At 40.1% G+C, this 21,852-nt stretch overlaps 1 protein-coding gene across 1 annotated transcript in view; it reads right to left on the bottom strand.

Annotated features, from left to right (window-relative positions):
- The window catches only part of OFCC1 (orofacial cleft 1 candidate 1), a 241,604-nt gene that overhangs the window by 105,039 nt on the left and 114,713 nt on the right, over window positions 1-21,852 (bottom strand). Inside the window, exons 12-13 of the mRNA XM_024983908.2 lie at window positions 15,137-15,212; window positions 10,469-10,615 (exon numbers count right to left, since the gene is read on the bottom strand). Coding sequence (XP_024839676.2) covers window positions 10,469-10,615; window positions 15,137-15,212 — 223 coding nt within the window. The remainder of the gene's footprint in view (window positions 1-10,468; window positions 10,616-15,136; window positions 15,213-21,852) is intronic.

The raw sequence follows: 21,852 nt of genomic DNA, 5'->3' as shown, positions 1-21,852 counted from the left end.
CAGCTTTCTAAAGTGGTAGCCACGGTAAAGGGGCCACACTGCATGGAACTCTGGGCCCCGCATGCAGGAAATAGGCAGCACAAAGCCAGGGCCTCCCCTCACTCAGCCACAGGACAGAAACCCTGCCCGGAGTCTGAACGAGCTAAAGGTAGTCCCTTCCTTGTTAAGCCCCCAGATGGTAATGCAGCCCTGCTGACACCTTGACTGTGGCTTTGTAGGAGCCCAAGAAGAAATCATGAGATTAAAACATGTGTTTCATTCTGAGCTGCCATGCTGTGTGCTTAGTCGCTCAGTCATGTCTAATTCTTTGTAACCCCATGGACTGTGGCCCACCAGGCTCCTCTGTCCATGGGATTCTCCAGGCAAGAATACTGGAGTGGGTTGCCATTCCTTTCTCCAGGGGCTCTTCCCAACCCAAGTATCAAATCCAAGTCTCCCGCTTTGCAGGCAGATTCTTTACCATCTGAGTCACCAGGGTAGCCAACAACACTGGCCTGGGTAGCCCATCCTTTCTCCAGGGGGTCTTCCCAACCCCGGAATTGAACCGGGGTCTCCTACATTGCAGGCGGATTCTTTACAAGCTGAGCTACCAGCAAAGCCCTCTGTGTGTCATTTGTTATGCAGTAATAAAGGAGATCAGTCCTGGGTGTTCATTGGAAGGACTGATGCTAAAGCTGGAACTCCAATACTTTGGCCACCTGATGCAAACAGCTGACTTATTGGAAAAGACTCTGATGCTGGGAGGGATTGCGGGCAGGAAGAGAAGGGGACGACAGAGGATGAGATGGCTGGATGGCATCACAGACTCGATGGACATGAGTTTGGGTAAACTGGGAGTTGGTGATGGACAGGGAACCTGGCGTGCTGCAGTTCATGGGGTTGCAGAGAATCAGACACGACTGAGCGGCTGAACTGAATAGAATACTAACACATGGTATTTACTGGTCTGGTATCTCTTTTCTACCATTAATGTCTGACTTTCTCACTGCAATCTTTTATTTATTTATTTATTTATTTACTTCTTTATTTAGTGGAAGGGAACTTTTATTTATTTATTTATCTTATTTTATACTGTTTTCTTCCAGCTTTAGTAAGATACAGTTGACATATAGCACTGTATGCAGGTCTTTTATTTACAAAAATATTTTGCTTCTCAAAAACAAACAGGTCATTATTTTAATGGTATAAATACAAGTAGAAAGTGTATCATTGTGGGGGTTTGTAGAGAGAAGGAAAGCCTGAGTCAGTAACAACAGCAAACATTCCTTGAGCATTTCCTATGTGCTATGAGCATTTATACTGCTCCGTTTTTTTTAATGCATATTTGAGCTCACTAAAATAAGGCAGGTACCATTGGTGTTGCTTAGTTGCTAAGTTGTGTCTGACTCTTTTGTGACGCCATGGACTGTAGCCCACCCTGCCAGGCTCCTCTGTCCATGAGATTTCCCAAGCACAAAGACTGGAGTGGATTGCCATTTCCTTCTGTAGGATATTTCCAGGGGATCTTCCCAACCAAGAGATCAAACACAGATGTCCTGTGTCTCCCACATTGTAGGCAGATTTTTTACCCAGGAATTTATTCAGTCACCAGGGAAGCCCAGGTACTATTAGCTCTGTTTTAAAGATAATTTTTTTTTAAACAGAAACTGAGGTACAAGGAGTTTGAGAAACTTATCTAAGTAATTCATAATGCTGGTCAGTTTGGGTTTAGATATTATGGCCCCAGAACCTATATATCTAGCCATTAAGATGTGGTCCTTCTTAGTAGGATTAGCTGGTCATGCTTTCAGTTCAGTTCAGTCGCTCAGTCGTGTCCGACTCTTTGTGATCCCAAGAGTTGCAGCACGCCAGGCCTCCCTGTCCATCACCAACTCCCAGAGTTCGCTCAGACTCACGTCCATCCAGTCAGTGATGCCATCCAGCCATCTCATCCTCTGTCGTCCCCTTCTCCTCCTGCCCCCAATCCCCCCAGCATCAGAATCTTTTCCAATGAGTCAGCTCTTCGCACGAGGTGGCCAAAGTACTGGAGTTTCAGCTTCAGCATCATTCCTTCCAAAGAAATCCCAGGGCTGATCTCCTTCAGAATGGACTGGTTGGATCTCCTTGCAGTCCAAGGGACTCTCAAGAGTCTTCTCCAACACCACAGTTCAAAAGCATCAATTCTTCAGTGCTCAGCCTTTTCACAGTCCAACTCTCACATCCATACATGACCACAGGAAAAACCATAGCCTTGACTAGACGGACCTTTGTTGGCAAAGTAATGCCTCTGCTTTTGAATATGCTATCTAGGTTGGTCAAAACTTTCTTCCAAGGAGTAACCGTCTTTTAATTTCAGCTCATGCTTTAGTGCCACTAATATGATAGAGGTATCAGTCAATAACTACCCAATTACATGTGGACCATTGATAAATTACTGGCAGAAATATTCGTCCATAGGGATTCACTTTGCTGTGCCCTTCTAAGCTGACTTGGTTCTCACTCCTCCTCCACGGCATCTTATCTTCACCCACATTCACCCAACACTGTGGAATATGCCAGTAATACTTTAACACATTGCTTTGTAAAAGTCATCTGCTGCACACTCTAAAGTCCCCTGATGACTCTGAGCTCAGCCAGGTGACATGCTCTAGTGCAGTGAGAACTGGAGAGGAATGAGCCAGCTGAGTGTTGGGGAAATGAGCCATCTAACAATGGCAGCCTTTACTTTCTTGGGCTTCAAAATCACTGCAGACAGTGACTGCAGCCATGAAATTAAAAGACATTTGCTCCTTGGAAGAAAAGCTATGGCAAACCTAGACAGCATATTAAAAAGCAGAGACATTACTTTTCCTAAAAACATTCATATAGTCAAAGCTTTGGTTTTTCCATTAGTCATGTACAGATGTGAGAGTTGGACCAAAATGAAAGCTGAGCGCCGAAGAATTGATGTTTTCGAACGGTGGTACTGGAAAACTCTTGAGAGTCCCTTGGACAGCAAGAGGATCCAACCAGTCCATCCTAAAGGAAATCAACCATGAGTGTTCATTGGAAAAACTGATGCTGAAGCTGAAGCTCCAATACTTTGGCCACCAGATGTAAAGAACTGACTCACTGGAAAAGACCCTGATGCTGGGAAAGATTGAAGGCAGAAGCAGAAAGGGGCTATAGAGGGTGAGATGGTTGGATGGCATCAATGACTCAACAGACATGAATTTGAGCAAGCTCCAGGAGTTGGTGAAGGACAGGGAAGCCTGGCGTGCTGCAGTCCATGGGGTTGCAAAGAGTCGGACATGACTGAGTGACTGAAGAAAAACAACAAAATCTCTCTGAAATTTGGATAGATAATTTGTAAAATGGGCTGAAGGATATCACATCATCAGGATATTTTGAAGACCAAATGAAAAAAAAAAAGGCATGGGAATGAGATTAGGAGATTTATATACTATAAAATTCTGCAGAATCACATGTGGTCATTTTACTGTCAGACAGGTGGATACACAACATTATTTTTTTTCTCTTTTGTGAAGAATAAGTATGAAGGGATAAATTTGGAGACCCCTAGGAAAGATTGTTAGTGCAAGAATTTTTTTTTTTTTTGGCCACACTGCACAGCATGTGGGATCTTAGTTCCCTGACAAGGGATTGAGCCTGTGTCCCCTACATTGGAAGCATGGAGTCTTAACCACTGGACTACCAGGGAAGTCCCCTTAGTGCAAGAATTTTATACTTAAAAAAAAAAATCATTTGATAGAAAAGAGATATTACTACTCTTCTACCAATTTGAGAAATCATTTATTCTGGTCGTAGTGCAGACACAATATTGCAATAGATTTTGGGGGTTGGTTCTTTAGGACATTTTTTTTTTACCATTAGGTATCAGGATATATTTAAATGGTGAAAAGAAAAAATATACTTTGAGGTGACTGTAACTACTCTTCGATTTGCTAAAATTGAGTATATATCTATTTAACCCTTAAGAAGGGGTGAGGGGTGAACTGAAGGCGTTATGGGTGGATCATGGGAGCCTTTTCCAAAAGGCCACGTTTATTTTCAAGTGTTTAGATTGCCCAGACAAGGATTTCTCTCCAACGTCCAATTCATCATCCTCCTTACTCACTGTAAAATCAATCTGTTCTGTTTGTATGACATAAACAACAAGTCATTTCTCAAGAATGAGGCAGACCATATGTGAAGGTGTTTTGGAAAAGCACAATAGGGAATATGCCAATCAAAGGAGCATCTGCATTTTATTTCAATGTCAAATCACATGTGAGTTATAAAAAGGAAAGTGTATCACTTGTATTGAAGAATAACTTTCCTGTTTTGATATTTATAGTTAACTCATACCTTCCCTGAGCAACAAATGGAGGCCAGTCACGTAAATGAATGGCAGAGAACAAAAAAAGGAAGTCATTCTGTGTGGGCAGCAACATGTGCATTTAACAAACATCTCAGCATCTGCCCTCTATTCACCTCCTTGGCTTGACGAAATTTACAACAACCCATTATATGTATTTTCCTGAGAATCAGCACTTTCTCCTGAATCTATTAATAAATATCAAAGCAGCTTGCAATTGATTGAAACAGGAAACGATAAAAAAATGCTAGCAGAGTTCTAGGAAGAATTTATTTTTTTATAATTGGTACTGGATTTAGATTGAAAGGAAGTGAGTTCTAATCCCATTTCCACTCCTTATTAGCTGTCTGACCTAAGGCCAAGTCACTTAACTTCTATCAGTCTCAGTTTGATCCTAGTATAAACCAACGGGGCTGAACAAAATCATCTCCGAGATCCTGCTCTAAAAACCTATGACTCTCTGGTCGCTTAAGCACCAAGTCGTCTTTGAATGCGAATGGAAACATTTTGAGATGGCCTTGTTATGGAGTTCAGTCCCCAGTCATGAGTTAGGTACCTCTGAAAACCTGGTATCTTCTTTAAACTACCCAAGTGATGGCCTTGAAGCAGTCATTAGCACTATTTCCAGAGGAATTTAACAGGTCCTCTGACGTACTCCATCGGAGAAATCACTGCACACAGATGAAGGGCATGAGTGCATTAGGAAGCAGGGTAGGCAGTGAGATTCTGAGGCTATACTTAGGCAGGCAAATAGGTGCTTATTTATGTAATCAACTGAGTGGGCAATATAAACATTCTCACTAAAGTCTTTCCTCTCCTAGGAAAATAAAATCTTCCCAGTGGACAATATATTTTTTTACCTGAAATATGTGTTTTTGCTTTCAAATTGTGGGCTGGAGAAGACTCTTGAGAGTCCCTTGAACTGCAAAGAGATCCAACCAGTCAATCCTAAAGGAAATCAGTCCTGAATATTCATTAGAGGGACTAATGCTGAAGCTGAAGTTCCAGTACTTTTGCCACCTGATGCGAAGAGCTGACTCATTGGAAAAGACCCTGATGCTGGGAAAGATTGAAGGCAGGAGGAGAAGGGGGTGACAGAGGGTGGGATAGTTGGGTGGCATCACCAACTCAACACACATGAATTTGAGCAAGCTCCAGAAGATACTGAAGGATATAGGAGCCTGGTGAGCTATAGTCCATGGGGTCACAAAGAGTTGGACATGACTTAGCAACTGAACAACAACAAATGTGTTGTTAGGTATGCATATAATTTTATTCATCATTAATGTGGACTTGAGGTAGCTCCTAAGACACATTTCCGTTAGCTGGACTAGAACAGAATATGTGTCCCCTACAAAGCACTGGTTAGACTCTTACATCCATTGGTTTCAAATGCCAAATATTAACAAGAGGCAGTACAGGAAGTGCGGAGGGTAAGTACCCTCAGGGCCATGGCCACTGAGGGTATCAAACTTAAATCATTTCAGCGTAAGAGCTTATAGAAGAGAAGGAATTTCTATCACCAAGTATCAAAATATAAAATTCTGTGAAAAGGCTTGGAGGGCCTGGATGAGATCGTGTGCCTACCCCTGAATCGATCACAGTTGTCATAAGAACATAATACACGTCACAGCCCAATGCCTTGGGGTATGTAGGTGGTATGTGAGTAGGTGGGGGGTCTTCAAACATAAAAAGGGTGAGTGAAGGAATTCTTAGGGAAGAAACATCCTCAACAGATAGAAACAACATTCACCACGGACAAAGAGACACAGAATATCACAGTCATTTTGTCCCATTGCTCTTTTCTCCAGAAAATTCCTTCTGGAAGCTCCAAAATTCTTAATTTACTCTCATTTTTTATGCATTAATTCAACAAATATTTATTAAGTGCTTGCAATTTATCAATCATTGAGAGTAGGCCAGGAAGAACACAACAGACTTAATCTCCATTCCTGTGAAATTTATTAAACTTACTGTCCAATGGGAGCTTCTCAGACGGCACTAGTGTTAAGAACCTGCCTGCCAGTGCAGGAGACATAAGAGATGTAGTTTCAGTCCCTGGGGGGAGAAGATGCCCTGGAGAAGGAAATGGCAACCCACTCCAGTACTCTTGCTTGGAGAATCCCATGGACAGAGAAGCCTGGTGGGCAATGGTCCATGGGGTCACAAAGAGTCGGATCTGACAAGTGACTTAGCACGCAGGCACTAGTCAGGGAGGAGGCTTATGGGACACTGAACGACCATGTTTTGAGTGGCACGAAAAGGTGTACAGAGTGTAAAAGGAGCACATAACAGTCAGAGCCAACCCCTGAAGGGGTAAAGATGGAAATCAATCACCTAGTACTAAAGTATCCAGGGACACCTTGGCGATCTCGTGTTGTCTAAAATAGAAGCATAAGGACTTCCCTGGTGGTCCAGAAGTTGAGTCTGCCTACCAGCGCAGGGGACATGGGTTCGATCCCTCGTCCTGGAATACCCCCCATGCTGCAGGGCAACTAAGCCCATGCTCCACAAGTACTGAATCCACGTGCCTAGAGCCCGTGCTCCACAGCATGAGAAGCCACGGCAATGAGAATCCGATACACCGCAACTGGAGAAGAGCCCCCACTCAACACACCAGAGAAAGCTCACACGCAGTGAAGACCCAGCACAGCCAAAAATAAATAAGTAAAATTTTTCAAAAATTAAAAAATAATATATGAGCAGAAGAGAGGCATCTGCTCACAGCAGCACATAAAATCTCAAAGAGGAACTTAAGAATCCTGCAAGTGTTGGCTCTGAGGCTCAGAAGAGGAGACTGCGATACAAACCCCACCAAGCAAGGGCCCAGAGGACTTTCATCTATGATCGGCCGACACCATGGGCAGCAGGCCCAGTGGGCTGAGACGTGCTGGAAGCAGGTTCTGTCTTACACACTCAGAGGCAACTTAATTGGCTCTCTTTCTGTTTGAGAAAATCTAGCAGTCTTAACTCCAGTACTTTTGCCTAGAAAATCCCATGGATGGAGGAGCCTGGTAGGCTGCAGTCCATGGGGTCGCTAGAGTCAGACACGACTGAGCGACTTTACTTTCACTTTTCACTTTTATGCATTGGAGAAGGAAATGGCAACCCACTCCAGTGTTCTTGCCTGGAGAATCCCAGGGACGGGGGAGCCTGGTGGGCTGCCGTCTATGGGGTCGCACAGAGTCAGACACGACTGAAGCAACTTAGCAGCAGCAGCAGTAGCAGTCTTAACATTATACTTTGGAAGTTTGGGGAAAAAAAAGATTTTCAGCTACAAACAAGATAATGTTACATTTGACTAGTTAAAGGTCTGGTATGTTAACAAAGGAAAAGGATAGAAGCTGTGATTTACTGAAATTTTAGCAATCTACCAAACTTAACAGCATCAGCATGTGAAAGGAGGCAAGTCATTGGGACGGGACGGGAAGGGGAAGAGATGGACCTTGTGCGAGACAGAAAAGATACCTACACTGAGACTCACTGCATAGGGACAGCAACTACTTCCCACACAAATTCACATGTATCTTTGAAGCTGGGTAGTACAGTATTCTGTGTTAAATGCATTTTATGGGGATTTGGAGAGGATTTAGGTAAAGGCTGCCCCCATAAATGATTTACCAGCTCTAATAAAACATCAAGGAAATTGTTCAGATTGTATCTCAGACCATTTAAAACACAACGCGTTTATAGAGGTCTCAGCAGCCCCCATATCCTCAACTCTGGTTTAAAAGAAATGTTTGGAGTGGTTAATTATCCCATATTCCTTTTAAAAGAAATGATAGCAATTTCCAGACAAAGGAGAGGTTGGAAGTGAATAAACAGGTAGGACAACCAAGGGGGCTGGGAGAGAGACAAGCTGAGCGATCACTCATTTGCCCTCTTATTCATTCACCCAATAAATATTTACTGGTTGCCTATTATAACCCAGGTATTTTAAAACTAGGGCCTAGAGACGCAGGAGTGATCAGACAAGTAGGGTTTCTGGGAGGGAATATATGAAGGAAATGACATCCATTCCAGTATTCTTGCCTGGGAAATCTCATGGACAGGAGCCTGGCAGGCTGCAGTCTATAGCATTGCAAAGAGTCAGATATGACTTAGCAACTCAACAAGAACAGCAAAATAGCTAATTCAACTTGATGTACAGCAGAACATTGTAAACACAACAATGTTGTAAAGCAACTATCCTCCAATTAAAAATCTTTACCAAAGGGTTTCTGTCTGCCTACAGCTTCTTTTTAGTGAGAGAACGCAAAAATATGCAAATAAATGACTTGAAAATAAATATAAATGATTAACTTAAACTGTGGTAAGTGTTTTAAAGGAAGAAAGCTATGAGAAAATAGACTACCAGAGGGGAAAATTACCTCTTTATGTAGGATTTTCAGGAAAGACCTCTCTGGAGCAGGAAAATCTGACCTAAGACCTGCAGTACATGCTTCTATCTTACTAAGACCCCAGAGAACATTCCAGACAAAGGAGGCATCTAGTGGAAAGACCCTGATGTGATAAAGAGCTTGGTGTGTTTGAAGAACACATCCTCCTGTGAGTGGTGCTTCCTATTTTAACCTTTGGAAAAGGCATTTTCCTCTAAATTTATTTATTAATATTAGTCGTCTTTATCAAAAATCTATACACACCAAGTGATCGTCCAGGCTATCTTATTTAAATTCGCTCTCAGTTTTCACAATAAACATAAAGCTCCACAATATAGCTATTATTATTCCAACTTGATACAGGAGAAAACAGACCTAGATAGTTTAATCATGCATATTAAGCGGCTGAACTGAGTGATTTCTTATCTCTCGGCCTCTTTGACTCCCCTTCCTGCCTGATGTTTCTTTTCTTTTTTTTAATATAAATTTATTTATTTTAATTGGAGGCTAATTACTTTACAATATTGTATTGGTTTTGCCATACATCAACATGAATCCGCCGCGGGTGTACACGTGTTCCCCATCCTGAACCCCCCTCCCACCTCCCTCCCTGCCTGATGTCTCTTAAGCACAAAACTACATCTCTCTTTTTTTCAGAAAAAACTTTTGGCCCCACACCATGACATGTGGAATCTTAGTTGTCCCACCAGTGATTGAACCCACACCCCCTGCAATGGAAGGAGGCGTCTTCACCACTGCACCACTGGGGAAGTCCCGAGCCTGCATCTCTTAATCCAGAGAACATTGATCAGCTTGGAGACCACACTTCAGCTGTTCCGGGAAAGCACTGGTGAACGTACTGAGACTTCTACGTTTAAATGAAAACCAGTAGAACTTATAAAAAGGTGACTGGATAGGGAGATTTGAGCTGCTACCATTCCTCCTGATGATGGTTCCAGGATGGAAGAGTAAGAGAAAAATCTTCAGAAACCTAATCATAAGGCAGATAAATGCCCAGGGGGAAAAGCCACTCAGGGCAGGGATCTTGAGGGACAGGGTGGCAGTGGTTTGGAGCAGGTGGACTTTGACGAGCTACTCCATTTCTTCCTCTTTCCTAGTTACTCTACGTGTCACAGTGCCACTGACTGTGGTTCCTTCCTTATCCTTGACGAATCCCACCACTGCAAAATTCTGTACTCGTTACCTCTGAGAAGCTCCACTGCTCACTTTTCTATGTATATTTTTTCCTGTTTGCTATACATATGCTTGCACAGACAGATCTACCTGTATATACACCTCCAGGTAGAGATCAGTAACCACAATCTGCTTAGAAGTGAACTAAGGTTTGCAGTGGGTATCAGTCCAGCCTTCCTCCCAACCCCATCTCTAGACACCGCCCACCCCAAATTGTCAACATTTCTCCACTGTCATTCTTCCCAAGATCTGACTCAAACTTCTTCTGAAAATCCTTCTCTATTCTCAAGCAAATTCAAGCCATCATCTTCTCCAGGTGTGTATGTGTGCATTCTTTGAAAAAAAAAATAGTGTTATAACACACTGATGTTCTTAAATGTATATCGACTTCATAAGACTATGAGCTTTCCCAAATCAGGGTACAAATCATACAGCTTGTAATAAGCACACAATCAGTATTTATTGAATAAATGAATAATAAAAGAATAGAATAAGTAAAGATTTGTTGAAGTCAATGAATTAAAAATTTTAAATAGAAAGACAGGATAGAGTTACTCACCAAACTGAAAATTTGTGTTTTTCCAGCTCCTCCAAATAAGATGTATCTTGTGAATAGTCTTCAGTTTCTCCAGTTTTCCAAGCAGTTGGTTTTTCCTTCGAAGAATGAAATGAAATGAAATAAATGGGAAAAAAATTACCGAGAAGCAGATAGAAAGTTTGCCTGGTTTCAGGGACAATTTTCCCAGAATGACTTATAGAATCACTGGTCAGATTACTTACTGTTGGTATTTTTAATCATTCTATTTCATTCCTGAGTAGCTTAAGGATTACGGAAATTCTTTAAAATATATGAGAGCTTTGAATTGTCCCAATTAAAAATATTTGATTTGCACACCTTACTTGACTGCTTATAGTATGCTCTTGTAGTCATTCAAATTTCAAATGTGATGGTATTTCTTTATAAGATACTTAGATACTTTATTCAATCTTGCTGAATAAAAAGTTGACTGCTACCAAGAATTATATCAAAGATTTGGTTTACCCATCAACACTCTTGATTTGTTAAAATATAGATGTTTTATGATAGAGTGTACTAAATTGATTTCAATTTGGTTAATCTGCTAATATTGATCTCAATTGTTCAAATATACTCATGGTGACAATCCTATGTTGTATATTTCTTTGTATTTTTCACAACTCCTAACATGGTAATAAGCACACAGTAAATACTGAAGAGTTAGAGGTCATTTCATTAAGTACTTATGTTACCATAACGACAGTGGACTGCCTCCAGAGGCTAAGCCACAAAGACATATACCTGTTAACTCCAAAAATAGCCAACATTTTCTGAATTTTTGCATTTCGTTTAAAGAATATTCAAGTTAATGTACTAAAAATCCTTTAAAATGGGTGTTTGGGAAGACATAAAGTCACAGACATTTGTTCATCCCCAAAGAAAATAAGAGTTTTAAATCTAAAAATAAGTAAACACGTACAGCCAAGTTCCCAGGTGAATGAGTACCAGAGTGCGTAAGTCTGTTCACGTGAATATACTCTAACAATCTAAAACAATCCACCAATCACAAATACGAAATCTGCACCTAAGAACAGGTGCTCTAAGTAAGGACATCATCAACACTTAAAAGACAGAAAATAGATCCTCTGACCCGTTACACCTCTTAAGTTCCTGAAGCCAAAGCAGATCATCATCATTAAAAAAAAAAATATTCTTCCCTCAGCATTGTCTTCAGAAAGATGAATTTCTATACTTTAAGCGAGAAACTGGTGCAAATTTCTTCTGAAACAGCTCGTTTCACATAATATGGCTACTCAGAGTCTGACCCATTGCAGAAACCAACAGCACACATGTAAATATCAATATAAATTGCTAGAATTCAAAATGTGATTTTCAAGTTCATGAGCTGAAAATGTGGTGTGAGGATGACCATTCAAACAGAGCTTCAGTGAGGAAGCAATAAATGTGTACTCTGTCAAATACAACACAAAAGGAGAGCCAAGAAGTGTTTTAAAGAATTTTGAAAAGCTAAAATGTATCGTGTCAAAAGCACCAAGTGGTGGTCAGAAGACACTCATTCAAGTCTTCTCACCACTTGGGAAACTTAAATGATTTAAAGTCCGTGAATTTGAGCGTTTTAATCTGAAAAATGGAGATAATATTTGTCTTGTATAGATCGCAGGACTTTTTATGAAGACCAAATGATATAATAGCAATAAGGTTCTTTCTGGGGACGGAAAGGATAGAACTTAACGAGCTTTAGAACATTAAAGATCTAAGTAGCATATGGTACAATGCAATATATACCATGGGTGAGGAACATTAGATGAAATGTTCAATAAAACACATAACATCCTTTCTTCTGCATTTATTACAGCATTTCTACGAAGCTGCTAAGTAGAAAATACTATAGGAAGATTTAAGTCTTAAGATATTATTAATTTATTAATATTAAGATATTAAGATTTTAGACTTAAGATGTTAAGTCTCAAAGTTGTCCAGCTCATGAAATGAAAGGCCCATATAATTGTGTTCTATGATAGAAAGCAGGCTCCCAGATGGCTCAGGGGTAAAGAATCCGTCTGCCAATGCACAAGATGCAGGAGATGCAGGTTCGATCCCTGGGTCAGGAAGATCCCCTGGAGAAGGAAACAGCAACTCACTCCAGTATTCTTGCCTGGGAGAATCCCATGGACAGAGGAGCCTGGCAGGCTACAGTCAACGTGGTCACAGAGAGTCGGACACGACTGGGAACACAGGCACTACATACTGTTACATGAAAGAAAGCAAAGTCCAGGATCCCCACCTTGTTGTTCAGAGGCTTTTGCCCCTAAGCAATAATTCTTTCCATGCACCATCTGGTTCACGAAGAAGGGTGATGATCTTGGGACCAATGGTCAGTGTTTGGGGAGAAAGAAAGCTCGCAGTTCACAGGTCAGGGGCCCCAGTCCGGTGCTGCTGGGCAGAGCATTGTGGCGTTGGCACACGTAGGCTCCACTGAAGAGCAGCACTTTCTTCTCGCAAACTCTTCGTAAGGCCTTTGTGCAGAGCTCTGGGGAGCACTGTTCATCTGCCCGTCTGGCCAGATGAAGAGCAAGGGGATTGTGTCATCAAAAGGCAGAGCCTTAGAAAGAGGAAACAGTGAATAAAGAGCTGAATCCTGGGGATTACGAATGCTTTTGAACTGCCCTGGAAAGACGAGATGCGAGCAGCAGCACCATTTTTAAGAAGGCTGGGGAGGAAGGCTTGGGGTAGATGGACTGTGTTCAGAGGCTTGTGTTAACAGGGTCACAGAATTGCACGTCAACAATAATAGCGACAAACGCCAGGTGCCTCTGAAGTATCAAAGCAAACACATATGACATCATGTTCAGTTTCACCAGTGTTGTTATACCATCTAAAAAATAAAACCCACGGCCCCAGATGAAATCCAGCCTAAATCCTGAGACCATCCAACAAGAATACTATTTCCTCTTTCCTTAATTCATTTCTGATGTGTGTACCAGAGAATTTTTTAGGACAGGGTTTCTACTAACATTAGCAGCACCCAGGGAAATACAAGGTACTCGTATCTGGCTGGGTAGCTCAGGATTGACCCAGCGAGACTCCTTGGGTAGCTAACCCCCTGGGTTTCTGTTTTTCAACTCTGGATGGCAACTAGTATTTCTGTCCAGCTGGGGCCACACATTTTGATTCTTTTCTCACCATGTAAATAAATTTGAAAAACAAATGCTCTCCATGTGAACTTCAACATTTCCCCACAGCAATTTCCCCACAGCTACCCTATCAACTGCCTGAGTCAGAGTCTTTAATATCAGTTGAACATTCAAGTTAATTCCTAATACTATGCGAAGAAGTAGGTAATGGCAACACACTCCAGTGTTCTTGCCTGGGAAATTCCATGGATAAAGGAGCCCGGTGGGCTATGTCCATGGGGTCGCAAAGAGTCAGACACGACTGAGTCACTAACACTTTTACCTTTCATAAAGGATGTAACATTTTTGCCTTCCTAGCGAATTGTTCTTGGTTCCCATATCCTATTCCTTATCTTAAGGTTATAAGGCCCAAGAAGTAGAAAACATATACCTGACTGAAAGGACAAAGAAATAAAATTTTGATGTATTATCTCATGATAGATACAAAACTGGATTCTAGAAACAGTCTGGATTCAAAGCGCAGCTATATACTTGTTAACAATGTTATTTTGCCTAAGTTACTCCATCTCATGCGCCCTATTTTTCTCACCTGCAAAACAGGGAAAATTATGTTACTAGAAGTATCTATCCCATTAGTTTGTAATGAGAATAAGACAGTCATTTGGTGTGGAGGACCTGAGAACATTTTCTGGCATCGAGTAATTTCCTAGCACTCAATAAATGTTACCTTTCACTGTTACAAATGTCACTAAACTTTTGATTTCTCATGCTTTCTTCTCCCACAATATAGAAACAACCGTAATTGTAAATGCTGTGAAGTTGTCTTCTAGACATTAAAAACTCATTTATTTGATTTGATGGTGGTCCACTTTTTAGAGATAGCAACATCAGGCTTTAGAGAATGGCATGAAAGTTGGATCTATAGACCTGTGTTTATTTAGTTAACATACTTTAGAGTAAAGGTAATGACTCAGATAGTTTGTATGGGAAAAGGCAGGGTTGAGAGAAATTCTTTTACTTTAATTTTCTAGCCAGACTAAAATTTCTGAATATTTAAAACTTGAAGTCATTTGGTCTATATAGATACAGATTTTGGAAATGGTTAAACATCCAAAAACGGGATCCAATTATACCAGTAAAATTAATTCAACCCACATTTGGAAACCCAGGCTAAGTAATTCGTATAAGTTTATCAAGATAGTTTCTGGATAGACTTCATGGCAGCCATGATCATGTCAAATAAAACAGGACAATCAACACATTTTCTAATCACCCTGCTCAGGCTGGAAAGAGTCTTGTATTATAGACTAGTTAATTTATCTAAAGTCTTCAGCTTAAAGTCTGATTCAGATGTAATGAAAAATATTATTAACATTACTGATTTCACAAATGTCACCTGTTTAGTATGTCCATACTTCAAAACCTGCCTTGAAGACCACATTACTTTCTACCTGGAAATATATTTTAAGAAATTATAGTCAATAATCAGAACTGTTGTTTTCATGGTCAAAACCAACTTGGATAATTTTTATCTTGCCTTTATCTTACCTTATTGTGTAATTCATGGTCTTCTTTTGAGAAACTGAGATCACAGTCCATAGGGCAGGGACTAATTTTATTAGAAATGCTTCCTAGGGTTAAAGACAAAAGGTGGAACAAAAATTATAGATTTTTACATCAGAGGACATGTAAGCTTACACTGCGGAAATCTAAGAGTTTATATAAAGGCTGACAAATGGGGGTGAAAGAAATAATTCTCTAAGTTGTTACATGCTCTCGGTTTTAATTCAGTCAATGCATGAACCTCAAGTAGAACCCTACACCATGGGGATGCAATTTACAAGGAGCAGCTGTGTGTGATCTGCTTTCTCCCCTCATCCGGGTAGGATTCTCTATCCTCAGTTCTGTTTCTGTGATCAAGCTTACAAAGACATTTCTCCGTGCCTCCCCCAGCGTTCCAGTATCAAGCCTTGATACTAGAAAATTCAGTTATCGATGTGTCCCCAGCTCTTCCCGCCTGAGCAACTTTTATCATCTTTTGCACAACTTATTTTATGTCAGGGTTTCTCCACCTCAGCATGAACCACATTTTGGATTGGAGAATTCTTTTTTTTTTTTTTGCAGGGGCTGTCCTGTTTTTATAGAATGTTTAGCCCCATTTCTGGCCTCTATCTGCTAAACGCCAGCAGTGCCCTCTACCTGAAATAGATTGCCTCCTCAACAAATCTTTCTTAAATTACAAAGATACTATCAATACATAAGCAGGTATTAATTTAGCTTTATGCCTCTCGATCCATTGGCTTGAGCTCTCCCTTCAATGACTCTCTATGCTAAACCCTCTCCCCAGCATCTTGTGACAAATACTCCGGTCCAGAGATTGCAGTTCCTCAATAGAGCCACAGACTTGACCAAGAGGTGGACCCAAAAACAGTTTCTGAAAAGATGACATGGATCCATGAGCAGCCACCGCCTTGCACCCTGTCCTCTTCTTCCCCTCTAGAGATCGAGTACTGCCAATCTCAACCCTTTGGAATTGTTTTTGGGAACATTTTTAGATGAATTTTCCATAGTGTAAAATTTTGAGGACATGGTCTCCATGTCTGCATCCTTTGGAAAACTGTTCCTCCCTGAAGATGGCCCAGCTAGCCTAATGAAAATTCTCTAGGTTGTTTTTTTTTTAAAATAGTGCCAGTCTACTGAAGAAAAATTCTTTTAGCTTTTCCTCATCTGAAAATATCTTTATATCAACCTCAATTTTTGAGGGGTTTTTTGCTATATGCAGATTTTTGAATTGACATTTTTTTTAGCATTTTAATATGTCATTACACTGACTTCTGGTCTCCATTGTTTCAGATGATAATGTCAGCTGTTTTTCAGATCATTGTTCCCCTAGATATACTGTGTTTTTTAAAAAAGGAAAAGCAACACTTTAACTTTCTATTATGATGTTCTTAAATTCAATTTCCCTTGCATTTATTCTTTTGAGGTTCACTGAGGGTATTCAATCTATGAGCCAATATATTCTTTAAAATATGGGGAATTTCCAACCACTAGTTGTTTAATAAATTTTTTCTTCCATATTATTTCCCTCTTTCTTTACATAAAACTCTCACTACAAGTATGCAAACCTCTGTGCTATGACCTCCTGGATCTCTGAGTTCCCCTTCATTTTTCTTCCAGCTTTTTATTTTCTGCATTTCATATCAGTAAATTTCTTTTAATTCTTGGATTTTCTGTTCTGTAATTTCCATTTGGTTATGTTTTTTATAGTGTCCACGTTTCTGCTAAGATAATCTGACTAATCATTCATTAAAAACATATTTTCCTTTAATAGTTTGCAGGTAGTTTTTTTTTCAACTTATGAGTATATTTATAATGGATAGTTTAATGGCTTTTCCCAGTAAACTTAATATCTGAATTATCTTACACTCATTGCTATTCACTTTTCCCCTAAGGTTTATATTCTCCTGTTTTTTGCATGTCTAAGTATTATACGCTATACAATATAATGGGCATTGTAGAAAACTCTAGATTCTGTTATCTTTCTTGAAAGAGTGTTGATATTTTTTCCTACTAGACAGTTCAATTACTGGCTAATTCCATTAAACTCATGTAGGCTTAAATTTCAGAGAGGGCAATGGCAACCCACTCTATTACTCTTGCCTGGAAAATCCCATGGATGGAGGAGCCTGGTGGGCTGCAGTCCATAGGGTTGCTGAGAGTTGGGCATGACTGAGCAACTTCACTTTCACTTTTCACTTTCATGCATTGGAGAAGGAAATGGCAACCCACTCCAGTGTTCTTGACTGGAGAATCCCAGGGACAGAGGAGCTTAGTGGGCTGCCGTCTATGGGGTCTCACAGAGTCGGACACGACTGAAGCGACTTAGCAGCAGCAGCAGCAGGCTTAAATTTATATTTTGTTTAATCATGTCTGTAAAACATGTTTCCAAGTCATGCTAACTTACCAGGACTCAACCTCAAGACTCTAACTCTGCCTCTCTTGTCAGAACTTTGTTTTTGGCTTTTGTGGGGGCAGATTTAAAGTAAGTCTCTCAAGAGCATGGTCTTTATTCCTAACATGCAGACTTCTAGCATCTCAATTTGCCGTCAAATTGAAAATGAGGTATTAACATGGCTCTCCTGACTTGAATGCGACCTCTGTTCCAGCTCTATTATTTCTGTTCTATTCCCAGGGCCATAGTTGTTACTTAGCAAAGCCTCCATTAGTCTAACTGGTCATGCACCCTCAGCCAAGGACTCATGGGTTGGGGGTGGTCCCTAAACGACTCCTGAGTTCCTCTCTGCACACCTCCCTGCTCTCTCTCACTCTACACATTCTAAACTTTGTCTCCTCAGCTCAGGGGAACTTTCTCTACCTGGATTTCACTTCACCATTTTAGAGTCAGAATTTTTGCCCACGTAGACAACTGGGGTTTTCCTCAAGAGTTTCTCTTCTCTCTGGGATCAGCAAGTCTTGTGTTTCCTAATGGCCCATGCTCCGTGACAATTAAAACATTAAAATGCTTCATATCTTCTTTCCAGTTTAATGGTTGATTATAAATGAATCAGTCTGGTACCAGCTACTCTGCCATAGTTAAAACTGGAAGTTGCAGTGTGGTTTATTTTTTAATTAAATGTAGAATTGGATACATAAATTTGTCACAGGGGCTTCCCTGGTTGCTCAGTGGTAAAGAATCTGCCTTTCAATGCAGGAGACGTAGGTTCAATTCCTGGAAGATGCCCTAGAGAAGGAAATGACAACCCACTCCAGTATTCTTGCCTGGGAAGTCCCATGGACAGAGAAGCCCGGCGGGTTACAGTCCGTGGGGTCACAAGTAGGACATGACTTGGAGACTGAACAGCAACAAAACTAGCACCGTGTTTCTGTGTTAGTAATACAGATATAGGTCAATTACTTCGAAAGTCCACTGTATTCTACGGAACCTCTATGCAATTTAATTATCGGATCATTTTATACTGCGAAAAAGATAAAATGTTTACAAATAACAGTAACCTGCTGATGCCTTTGGAATGTGTCAGCTGGGATCACCCAGAAAAAAATAAATGAAGCATCATATTTTTAATAAAGCATGCAGTACACAAGGAAAACACCTGTCAAAACTATAATATTTCAGCGCCCTATATGTATAGGTGCACACGTTTATACAAGTGGGCTTTCCCTGTGTTGTGTTCATCTTTTTTACTTGGCACATTTATAATGGTTTTTCCAAATGACCTTTGTAAAATTAATCAAGGATCTGACACTGTCCTTTGGAGAAATACAAAGAAAGAATGCTGCTTATAATAATGTTTGCATGAAAAACAGCCAGAAAATGACAAAACAAAGAAAACACAAATACTGAAAAACATTAGAGCCAGAAAGTGGAACTAACTGAAAAATGTTGCCTTTTCATCAGTAATATTTTTGTGGCTCTCTGAGATTTTATTTTCCTTTTATTTTCTAAACCATTGTTTTTATTATTAGAGATCAGACGTATTTCTCAAAACAATTTGCTAAGTAAAATATTCCAGTTTTTCAAGGGCTCTAATAGTGTGAAGCATCTCAAATTAAACATTAATAAAATGTACAGAAAGCATGTGTAAAAAGTACAAATACAGAAAACCTAGAAAAATGCCTGCAATTAGACAGGATGGAAATCCAAAAAGAAATTAAATGTAGTTGTAATAAATTTCCTATTCTTTTCTTTGAGAAAATTACTACTGAAGTGAGGAATTTTTTTCCTCCTGTAATTTAAATGTTAAACTACCAGATGTGTGTCTTATGCTTGAAGAGTTGAAGCTTTGCATTATTTAGCATATTAAGAATCACAGAATTTTAAAAAGGGCTCCTTTATTGCCTGGAGGTTCTAATTAAGTAAACCTTAGCCTGGTACATTTAAAACTTGCAATACAAGAGATTTTGCTCTTTTTTTTCCTCCATAGTCAAGTCACATCTATATAATAAATATGGAAAATCTAAGATGATATAATTTTTCTTTTGCTTGAAGAATTAAAGCTATCTATTATTTTAAGAAGTTTTTAATAGAGGCCAGCAATCTAGAAGACAACTCAAGATTCAAAATACTTTTTAATCATTGCAAGTTGCTTTCCTTATTTATACCAAAGAATGTGTGTTTCATAAAGGCAATTCTATACCATCAATCTTACTCTCTCTCCCTTACTTACTCTGCCTCTGCTAAGACCTCAACTACTCCTCCCCTGTTAGACAAAGACAATGCTAAGAAGCAACAAGAAGATCATAGATTTTATATGGATATTATGTTTTCGTACATTTCTCCGTGTGTGCTTATTTGTGGTAAATATCTGATCACACAGCACTAATTAGCTCTCCTTTCAGCAGTTTGTGAAGTTTCAGCAGCTAAAGCAAAAACCATAATCAGATGGAAGCTCTATGGGTACCCAACATTCATAAATCATTCCCTTAAATACAGTTATTTTTGCCATTTTACAAAATGTCAAAGGTGTCAACTCTGTCCAAATATACCGCTTAACAGTAACTATTTTAGTAAATTGACTTGAAATGCATTCAGCTTACTGACAGTTAGAAGCACATAATCTAGTTCACAGTACAAATGAATAGTTTAAAGGCCAAAATCAGTACCAAAGTATGAATTTTCAATGACATGTTGCAATGGACATGGCTGCAACCACAGACCAAAATCTTAGCATTGTTTATCTACAGCAGAAACAGACGGTCAATTTTTTCTGAAACCTGGTTGTTCATATCTGGTTTCCAGTTAAGACAGTAAATTTTAACCACTTTCAAAATAATGGATGAATATCTATTTGAGAATGTTAATAGTGAATAACCAGAAACTACATTAACACAGGTTATGAGTTGATACCGTTCTCTGCCAGCGTGTACGGTTGGAACCCATAAACAGTAGCTTCTTGGATGCTGCCAACATAAACAGACAAATGTTGGCCATCATGTCAAGGAGCAAATTCCATCATTTCTTCATGGGAAGACACAAATGAACAAACTGATATTCAAAGATGTAACTGTTGATAAAGGGCATGTACTATAGAACTGGAGTTTAGATTCAGTTCAGTCACTCAGTCGTGTCCAACTCTTTGCGACCCTATGGACTACAGCCTGCCAGGCCTCCCTGTCCATCACCAGCTCCCGGAGTGTACTCAAACTCATGTCCATTGAGTCGGTGATGCCATCCAACCATCTCATCCTCTGTCGTCCCCTTCTCCTCTTGCCCTCAATCTTTCCCAGCATCAAGGTCTTTTCAAATGAGTCAGCTCTTGGCATCAGGTGGCCAAATTACTGGAGTTTCAGCTTCAACATCAGTCCTTCCAATGATTTAGCCAGGATTATTCTATCTAAAGGCTTCCCAGGTGGCATGAAGTGTTAGTTGGTCAATTGTGTCTGACTCTTTGGGATTCCCATGGACGGTAGCCCACCAGGCTCCTCTGTTCATGGGATTCTTCAGGCAAGAACACTGGAGTGGGTTGTCATGCCCTCCTCCAAGGTATCGTCCCAACTGAGGGATCAAACCCAGGTCTCCTGCATTGCAGGAGGATTCTTTACCATCTCAGCCACCAGAGAAGCCCTTCCCAGATGACATAGTCACTAAAGAATCCACTTGCCAAGACAGGAGACCCAAGAGATGCAGGTTGATCCCTGGATTGAGATGATCCCCTGAAATAGGAAATGGCAACGCACTCCAATATTCTTGCCTGGAAAATTCCTTGGACAGAGGAGCCCAGTGGGCTGCAGTCCATGGGGTCGCAAAGGTGTCGAACACAACGGAATGCACACCCACACATTCTCCCTGAAGCCTAAAATATTTAGTGAAAGGCAAAGTGCCCATACTATTTTATGAGTTGATTTCTTAGAAGTGTTAAGAAGCTTAATGAAATCATGTTTGGGGGTTTTTAATATTAGCAGAAGCAGGAATGCTACCAAACTATTCCTACTTTCACTTCTACTCAAACTGCTAAGCCTCAACCTGTCCACATAGAACCTCAACCCATGTGACACTTTGATACCACTTACAAAGACCAACAGTTAGTTGATTGATAATAATACACCATATTTTATACAGTATTTTTCAATTTATTAAAATAGTATTTTTCAGATTTATATGTTACTTATTTAATTCATGTAAATGTGATTAATTTTATTGCCAGCACAGAACTATAAATATTTCTGCTATCATATCAACCAAGAGTGATCTCTGAGCATTTTACATTTGCAGAATATAAAAATAGATTCACACATGCATGTCTTGCCTAA

Source organism: Bos taurus, chromosome 23 (genome assembly GCF_002263795.3).
Source record: "Bos taurus isolate L1 Dominette 01449 registration number 42190680 breed Hereford chromosome 23, ARS-UCD2.0, whole genome shotgun sequence".
Taxonomy (NCBI): Eukaryota; Metazoa; Chordata; class Mammalia; order Artiodactyla; family Bovidae; genus Bos; species Bos taurus.
Note: the sequence above shows the minus strand (reverse complement) of the source record. Positions and strands in the feature narration are given on the sequence as shown.